Below are 10,142 nucleotides of genomic sequence, written 5' to 3' on the forward strand. Positions count from 1 at the left end.
GAACTCTTGGTCATTTTCGTCCACTTCCCATGACGCATAAAACGGAAGTAGACGCACAAAACGGCACAAAACGATGTGAAGGAAACGACCTCGAAATTCATTGGTGGCGGAAGAGCAATAATTTGTTCCGCCATATTTGTAGGCCCATTTTGACCCACTTCCGGTGATGCACAAAATGTGGAAATAGGCGCACAAAGCGACACAAAACACACACAAAAGATGCAAAACAAAGTACCTCGAAATACGTTGGTGGTGAAACAAGTTAATGACGCCGTGAGCAACAATATAAGTATATACTGTAGTTCTTACCAGGTTACGCGGTGGGTCAGTGGTAGAGCGTTCACCTCCGGTGTTTGAGGTCCCTGGTTCGATCCCAGCTCGCGCAGTTTGGACTTTGTGGTGGACAAACACCGTGCTCGTGGATTTTCTCGGGGTTCTCCCGTTTCCTCCCACTTTCTTTATTTCGTTCATTTCCCATCATCACCGTCTCCTTTAGCCTAACCGACAGAAGCGTGGGACATAAAACTAAAGATTTCATATCATTTTTTGTAGTTCTTACCATCAAGGCTGAGAACTGCACGGTCCAATTTTTTAGCCAAAGTAGAAGCCCAACCGGAACAGTGATGTCAACCAGCTCGGCTCGGTTCAACTGAGCGTACAGCTTGAGCTGGCTTGGTTGGGATTACCCATCGACTGGGCTCAATTGAGCCAATGGCTTGAACCGGCTCGGTAAAGACGAGTTATCGACTTGGCTCGATCGGAGCCAATGGCTCGAACCAGCTCCGTTGAAACGAGTCCATAGGCTGGGTTCGAGTTAGCTTAACTGAGCCAATGGCTTGAACCGGCTCGGTTGGGGTAAGCAATCAGCTCGGTTCGGTTCGGCTCGTGTGAGTCTTCGGCTCGAGCTGGCTCGGTTGGATAAGCTGTTGGCTCGGCTCACTTCTCTGTTCGGCTCGATAAGTGAATGAGCTGTGAGCGAGCCGCTTGAGTCGTTGACAACCCTAAACCCGGGTCGAGCAGTTTTAAACATGTTTGGCTGGAGTCCCATAACTTCTAACAATTTTTGGCTCGAGCCCGAATACTTGCTCCTCCTGAACTCAAACCAAGAACCTCGTGACCGATGTCCTTGCCTCCTGAAGATTTCTTGACTACCGAGATCGACAGGTAACTAATTTTTAGTATTCCGATACAAACCGCCTATATTCCATGTTTATACAGGTACACGGTGTTATAATAATAATTAGTTATAGTGGTAGTAGTAGTATCATTGATAATTATATTGTCTATGTAGGATACTTGAAGATAGTAGTACTTGGAACTACACAAAGGATTTAGCTTGAATTGGCTCGACTCGACTGGAAACTCGATCCGAATTTAGTCGAGTTGGGGGAAATTTTTCGAGCCGAGATCTCGAGTCGAACTCAAAGAAGTCTGCTTCGAGTCGAGTCGAGTTTTAAAGAAAACTCGCTCGAACTCGCTCGTGCTCATTCCTATTGTATGCATGACGGGCATATAGAGTTCTTTCGAAGGGGATAGAACCATAAACATAATATATTTAAAAAATACTTAGTTTCACGGCTTTCTTCCCAGGGGGGGAAAGGGATGGCAGGTATCCAGCATTTCTTATAAGTACCTTATTTGAAATATGTAAAACAGTAACAAGTGGACAATACAATATACACACATCTTCTTATCTTCAGTTTTAATTGCTGATTTCAATTGCAATTAACAATTACAATTAACAATTACAAGTTTCAATTGTCAATTGCAATTAACAATTGAATGTTTCAATTGCACCCTTTGCAATTGACAATTAACAATTAAAAGTTTCAATTGCCTGGTGACCAATTAACAATTAACAATTGACAAAAATTTAATTGCAAATTTTATGATTGAATTCAATTGCAATTGAAATTAATTGTCAATTACAAATTGAAATCAATTGCAATTGAAATCAATTGCAATTGATTTTCAGAGCAATTACTTTCAATTGATTGATCAATTGCAATTGATTTCAATTGATTTTGCCCAACACTGCGTTGGGCAGCTTAAGCGAAAATGACATATTTTGATGGCAAACAGTTTAAAAACTTACGCGTATTCTTCAAGGAAGGTTGCGGGATGTTTTCCTTCCTCTAGCACAGGTATTCAATACAAGATAAAATAGTGCACTGTATTCTGCGATATTTCCCTTGCACTAAATAGGATAATAATTTTTCTTTTTCCTAGCTAGACAATCATTCAAGCAACAACCTTCTTGTATTTGTCTACAAGTAAATATAATCGAAAATGTAAATGTACTATAGCGTGTTTACTACATGGAAATAGTTTACGGAGTACTTTTTTTCCTAATAAAAAACGATTCAAACACTATCCTACTTGTTATATAAGACTTTCATAGGCTATTATTTTATTTTTTTTATGAGAAGAAACGGGTGAAAACTCGTGTCGCATATAGATAGTATCGTTCTTTTATTGAGTGCTCCCTCGTGGTTTCTTCCTCTAGGGACGATAATTTATAATGTGATTTTCGTTGGGATAACGCTACTGTTCATTTTATGTGTTTATTGTGTCCTTTTTTCTGAGTTGAAGAAAACACGATGAAACCAAATGGTTCGGGAATTTGAAGTTTTTCTCGTGTGCTGTATTAATCAGAAAACTGTAATAGAGGATTATAATTGTACAGTGTTCTGCGTACAATACAAAAATAATTTTATGTATGTCAGTATTATAATATGTCAGTATGTCAGTTATAATTAAAATAATTATGTATGTCAGTATTAATATTTTTACATTTTTTTTAATAGTTGATAATGGATACTTGTGTGATAACTAAGGATTTTTTTTCTTTTTTTCTTCTTCTTCTTCAGATCGTTGACAGTTCTGGTCCGGACGATTCAAGTAGTGAAAATGAATTTTCGTCGGACGTAGAAGCGCCAGTACAATCAGAACAAGAGGAAGAGAATACAACTATGAATTCTGACAAGCTGACAGGTCCCGTGGTGATGGAGGTCGATGATAGTGATGATGAAATAGCCTTCAGAACCCCACCGAATGTTATCACTCGCCATAAAAGACAATCTGTAGCTAATAATGGATCAACTAACTTGAAGTTAAACGGTGACAGTTCTACAAAGTTAGAAAGGAAATCCACACAGAAAAATAATAAGTCTATGGAGAACAGGAATGGAATTCACACTAGAGGACGTGAGAAAAATGTATCTCCAAATACAGTCAAACCTGTTGGTACTGCCAATCAAAAATTAAAACGGAAGAGATCATTGAGTAGTACTTCATTACAGAATGATGACAGCAACTTTGCGGAGGCGAAGATGTTGAAAGAGGAGTTGAAGAAATGGCATAGTAAGTCACCTAATGCTAAAGGAAAACCTAGAGAAGTGTCTCGATCGCCAACACCACCACCATCCCGATTGCCAGCTGTAACGGCCTCCTCAGGGGAATCTCCCAAAAGAGACAAGAAAGTGTCTAAATTGGATTCGTCGAAAGCTCGGACCTTTGAGAAATCTCCAGGCAGAAGCCCAGAATTGAGAAGTAAAAATGTACTGGGATCGCGCAGTAGTCGTATGACATCAACCCCAGCGAGCTCATCGAGAACTCCGAAGACTAGAGCATTACAGTTCCTTAGGAACCGAGCTCTCGGTAAACGAGTGAGTAGTCTTTCACGTTCTTTCAACAGGGTTACCTCAAGAAGTAGATTATCACCTGGAAAAAGGAAATTAACTGAAATCAAGCGTAAACGGTTATCCTGTTGACAGTAAATATTTCGCATTGTGAGCGAAATTGTTTTCTCTTGTCAGTTCAGCTGTTTTGTACAGACTTTTATTATATTAATAAAATGGTTCGAATAAATTTTTTAAGAATTTTTATATTTGAAACACTGGATTAACCTATTCACTGTAAGGTTCTCCGAATAGCAGGTTTATGTTGGCAACAGAAATCGAGAACAAGGCAGAAGAGCAGTAACAGATTAAAAAAATAATCGAAAGTGAGTATTGGAGCAAACTAGAAAAACCGGAGAAAGTAAATAAATTAAGTAGTGGTATGAGAATTTGCTATTTTATACATACACTTGTCAACGTATCCTTAAATCAGACATTTAACTTAGTAAAACCCCTATTATCTCCATAGCCAATTATTTACGAGTAATTCAAAATAAAACTAAAGGATGTACAGAATTCCTGATAGGAACAATAATGTTCACGTATCAATTTAGTATGACTACGAGCTGTAGTTATGGCCTGGAAAGTAAAAAATGTAGAGGGAAAAGTAAGAACGCTCTCTGTATATAAACTAATGAGTTACCAGAAAGCAATGAAAACACACACACCAAAGAAAGAACAACTTGCGGATAGTACTGAATTCATGTATGTACTTTAGCTAAAAATCATTTATCATATAGGAAGAGGAAAAAAAGAAAAAGTAATCCTGCAAGTATACGTTGGGGTCTATAGAACCCCCAACACGTTTTAAATTTATACAGTAGGTCCCTAAAACTCTGCACTCTATAACCCGCTAGTTCAGTTAAATCGGCCACACCCTTATATATATATATAAAAAGTTCAACTGTCTTAGTAAGTAAACTACCCGTCTGTCTCATCAGGTAAATTACTGTACAGTGTGTATTCATTAATTTTCATTTTCATGTATAGTGAAGGCTCTATGCCTTCATAAAGTACGTACTTTTCCTTTGTTTAAAGGTAATTGGGCAGTTTACTCTCTGTTGGATTGTCAAGCAACAAGTACAGTACTGTATTGTCTGAGGAAACACTCGTACTTATTACTTTTTTTTTTTAACCCTTATTCGGGCAACCGGAGCCTCCCAGGCCCAGTAGCTTAATTTTTCTAAAATTTCTCAATAACCATACATATTTCGAAGACATAAAATACTGAATTCTTCTATCTTTTGTCGAAGTTAAAATCATGAACATATCGAGTTGGTAAAGTTTTTTTTTTTTTTTTTTTTTTTTAAATTTGAAAATCTTTTCCTGACGTAACCGGGCAACCGGGGCCTAGGAGGCCCCGTATAACTTTACTGAAATTCCTGTCAAATATTAGATCAAATTGTCACATAATTATATATTGAACACGTGACTATTGTAACCTTTAGTCGGAACAGTATGCGGCAACAGACATTGAATTTTGAGTGTTCTGCACTTAAAATATATACTGGGCCTGACAGGCCCCGGTTGCCCGTTTACGTTACAAAAATGTCTGGACCGGATTTGCTATTCTGCTTGGTCGGCTTACACGCGTGACACGAAGTTTCGCTACTTGACAAAAATATATACCGGTACATTCTAGACTAGTCTGAACAGTAAGTGACAATAGGCATTGATTTTGTGTATTCTGCACTTAAAATATATACTGGGCCTCACAGGCCCCGGTTGCCCGTTTACGTTACAAAAATGTCTTGCCCGGATAAGGGTTAAACCCCATTCCCGATAACCCGGCATTTTCACAGACTCGGCCACCCTTTGGTCCACATTAGGTCGAGTTTTCGGGACTCTGCTGTACCATGAATTAATTGTATACCTCTAGTCACAAAAACTGGGACTGCCTTCCAGAGACTGAGTTCAAGAATTTAAATTAAAAAAAAAAGAAGCTAATTTTTTTAGGTTTGGTTCATTTTCAGGCTTTTTTTCCCCCCACAGACGGGTGGAAGTTGAACGATAATAGTACAGTGTGGCCGTGTGCATACGATAATTTCGTTGTAGATCAAAAATAGCTACTATTATAGGAAATTATAGTAATTTTATATCCCAAATTGATTTATATTTTTAATCTAGAGAGATGGAAACAGGGACAGTATCATAACTACAAATAGACTATAAATCATTAACAATCTGCTGTTAATTGCTGTTTCACAGTTTGTTATTTCGCTACCAATCCGAATACCCCCAAAGTGTGTCTTTGTCCGGTTATCTTCCTTGAAGCCAAAACTAGGGAGTAATTCATGAAAAACCTATCGAAATCTGAAGAGTAAAACCAAGAATATTTGAAAACATTTTGCAGCTTTCTTTCAACAAGTGATTTATACTGTCCGTCTTTTGCACAGGAAGTTGAGAGGAAACTGATTTTTGTGTCCAAAAGAGCTGGAGAACTCGAGAAAGCTATATTTGTGATGTCAGTACTATAACTTTCATGATACAATAAAGTTACCTTATGTTAGAATATAATAGAGGAGAAAGTGAACAAAACTTGAAGACAAGTTACTGATACATGTTAATACATTTTGCTGCTCATAAGGTGATATTTCTTTTTCTTACAGCTGGGCTCTTAAAAGAATCTCTTTTAACAAAGTAGATAAATACTTGCTTTTTTCTTTTTTGTGAAGTCCTTCAGCAAGTAGCTCTATGATTAGTATTCAAAATATACATACAAGATGGGAAGAATCTTTATAAAAAAAAAAAAAAAAAAAAGTTTGATTTCTTTATTTCTATCTCTGGCGTGTCGGGTCTAGATCCTTTATGACGGACAAACACCGTGGTCATGGGTTTTCTTGGAGTTTTCTTTTTTCTTCCCGCTTTCTTTATTCGATCATTACTATCCGTTATTGTCACCGTCTCCTTTTATCTCGGTGCATAATCCTGGGACGCCAGACTAAATTTAATATATATATATATATATACATATATATTTTATTACACTGAAATAACTATTGTAAGCTAAATTTCATAATAACTCTACATTTTGCCAAGAAAAAATTTGAATTTGTAAAATGCAAGAATAGTGTTGATGTTTCATTGTTAAAATAATCGTTACACATTTTAATATACTCACTGCTCACTTAAAAACAACATAAATAAGGAACTTTGCACCTTCGTTTCTAACTCCCTTTCTTTTGTAAGGTAGTTTCGATCAACTGAAGTTTACAATTGCAAGATTCAACAGGCTTTCGGGGACCATGCCATGAGCACCTCACGCATAAAGGAGTGGTAGAACTGCTTCAAAGATGTCCGCACATCAGTGGACATCGAACCACGTTCAGGTAGGCCGTGTCCATCACCGAAGTTCAACTGTTGAACGAGGGTCGTAACCAAGCTCGTGAAAATGTTTGCTGCACCAACAACGTTCAAGGTTAAGTCTCGGTCCAATGGCGGATAAGCTTGGTTTTGGCTTGAACGGCCGAAGTTGGGGATTTAAACTTTGTTGATCCAAGTAAGCCTGTTTACATTCAATAACGCTTTTGTATTTTTCCACTAATGAAATTACAGTACATTTCTCGCGTTCGGAAAAATTTTTTGCTCGTGGATTCATTATTTTTTCCTAGACTATTCACAACTTGAAAGTCGAAAAGACCGGCACGTGGTATACTTTCTTCATTTGTTACTTTGTTAAACGAAGTTTAGAGGCAAGAGAGAGCCGATTTTACAAATTGACCGAAGTTTACTTAAACGAGAGATGTACCGAACTTCGACTTTCAATGGTGCAACAAAAGTCCTGGAACCACGTTTAAACTTGAAAGTTTAATGTTGAACGCGTTTAAGTGAACGGTCGTTTAAACTTCGTTGGTGCACACGGATATAAACTGGAATGACAATGTCATTGAGCAAGTGCGGACTGTGGTCTTGCAGGACCGTCGTATTATAGTCAGAGAAATTGCGAATGATATAGGGGTAAGAATCGGATCAGTACATTCAATTTTGAATGAGAATTTGGGCACGAGGAGAGTGTCTGTGAAATTTGTACCGAAGCTGCTAACAACGGAACAGAGGCAGCGACGTCTAGACAATGGAAACCGTGATCCTAACTTTCTGAACACCGTGATCACAGGCGATGAAACATGAGTTTATGTGTATGACCCGATTTTAGTCAAGAGAAGACATCATGCGGAACGCGACGGCACGGTTGTTCACTATTCCAAAAGCTGGGTTTCAGAAGCGTTTCCAACAATGGCGAGAGCGCTAGGAGAAGTGTGTGCATTGAGACTACTTTGAAGAGAATTAATGTTTCGGATTCCCAAATCAATAAATGTATTTTTGCCAACCAAAGGTTCGATATTTTGTGAACATGCTTCCTATATAAAATACACCAGAAATTATTTCAAACTCTGTGGAAGTATTGAATGTATCGTTGAATATTTTCTAAAAAATAAATAACATAATCATATTAATATTGCGTAGAAGATTGGTAAAGTAATTTAAAAAAATAATTTCAAGTTTCTTCGGTACATACAAAAGAAATATTTCCAACATGTAGGAGAGTGAGTAAAATATTATCTATACTTTCGCCGTAACACCCGTTCAAGGTGTCATACTGCCTTCTTCGCAGGCGTGCTTAGAATTAGTACAGCTGCGGTCACGTATGCGAAATTTGATCTCGGTCGCGTCAATTGCTTTCCAGCTTATCAAGACGTCTAGCAGTTTGCACCAAGGAGGAACAACGAGCAGTAACCTGATTTCTCTGATCAGAGGTGTGAAAGGTATTGAAATTAACCTTAGACTTTTACCTCAATACGGGGATAATACTTGATTACGTACACGTGTTTTTCGTTGATCGAGAACTTGAAAAGTGACCGGACGAGTGTGACGCACGAAGAGGGAGAATAACACCTATCAACCTCTGGCGATTCGACGGGGTAGCATTTTCTTGGAACATCTATCATTGTTCTGCCCATCAATCACAGACTTACATGTACAGGAAGCGATGCAAAAGTGGCTTTGCGACTAACTGAAAACCTTCTTGGAAGGAATACCAACTTGTAAACCGCTGGACTAAGTGCATTGACAAGGGAGGGACTATGTACAAAAATGATGTACACTCATGTCCAAAATAATTGTCGCATGCCTATAAATATGTTGTTCTACGAATATAATTTGATAACGAATTTGCCCGGTATTTCTTATAATGTTAGTGTGTATAGTCGGTAAAGATATGTATGTGGCAAATTTCATGTCAAAATGGCAGTAAATAAGAACAATAAAACGAAAACGAAACTTTCTTGTCCATTTAGCATCATTTTGTTTTACTCATTCTAATTTTCGTATTTATAATTCTTTTCCTATGAAATTTACCACAAATATACATTTCCCGATTATATACATAGTATCAGTATTAAAAGTGCCCTGCAACATCATTATCAAATTATATTCTTACAAGAAGACAGTTATAGATATGCGACAGTCATTTTGGACATGAGTGTACATTGTGGAACCGCTATCTTTGTAAAATAAATTGTCGAACGAAAAGTAGATAATGTTTAACTCACCCTCGTAAAAGAATGTTAAAACATATATGATGGATGGATTTGAAGTTTGAACATCCCGTTCAGCAGCGAAGCTATATGAGACATGAACCTACAGTTTAACGTGGGATCCTAACACGAGCTCCCATTAGGGATCAAACGTGAGATCTGCGCCGAAGCGAATACGCTAACTATATTCTCACAAGGGAGCTTACCTTCACAACGAGAGATCAATTTTTGTTGTGTAACACACCTCATGGTAAATACATGGTATTAAAATAAAATAACATTTTTTTTTACCTATTATTACATAAACCATACTCTTTTATTTTCAATAATAAATACATTGTTCCTTTCTGACAGCACAAAAATATTGACAGTTTTGTACATACTGGCTTATGTTTGTGTATGATATGCTTATTATAATTGTTGAGATTTAGCAGAATAAACCACAATAAAGTACTTCCAAAAATACTTTTAGTTTTGCATCCACTGTATAATTGTATGTCCCACAGTAAGGACTGATTCTCAGCAGATTTGTAGTGTTATTTTCTTAAATTATTTGCTTTACCATTCAGTTCTGAGAACAGGTACGTAATATATTTCACATCTTAGTATTCAGTTTTATAACGAAACGTCTCAAACGCAACAACCTTGCCAGCAATTGCACGACGTCATATTTTGTTTGGTGCACAGTATACTTTTGAAAGGCGACCACAGGATTTGCCTTGCCATAGCTATTTATTTTCAGAACTATGTAGCTTTTTTTATTTGTTCTACAATTTAAATATTAACCAAATGAATGTCGAAGGAGCAACAAGTGTTCCCAGAAGTTTCGCCGCAGTTTCTAATTAAAATCTGACGTCTAAACAGAAAGGTACTAGCTGCTGAAATTCAGTAGTTTTAATTGTATGTAGTTTTCTGATCTATTACTGTA

The 10,142-nt window shown here is 37.3% G+C and overlaps 1 protein-coding gene across 1 annotated transcript in view; it reads left to right on the forward strand.

The window, feature by feature from the left end:
- Positions 1–3,870, forward strand: part of LOC145678593 (uncharacterized) — a 31,633-nt gene extending 27,763 nt beyond the window's left edge. The window contains exon 5 of the mRNA XM_081748931.1: positions 2,871–3,870. Within this exon, the coding sequence (XP_081605057.1) occupies positions 2,871–3,773 (903 nt within the window). The 3' untranslated portion in view covers positions 3,774–3,870. The remainder of the gene's footprint in view (positions 1–2,870) is intronic.
- The last annotated feature ends 6,272 nt before the right edge of the window (positions 3,871–10,142 follow it).

The sequence above is a fragment of the Thermobia domestica genome, chromosome 2 (genome assembly GCF_964235325.1).
Source record: "Thermobia domestica chromosome 2, izTheDome1.hap1.1, whole genome shotgun sequence".
In the NCBI taxonomy this organism is placed as follows: Eukaryota; Metazoa; Arthropoda; class Insecta; order Zygentoma; family Lepismatidae; genus Thermobia; species Thermobia domestica.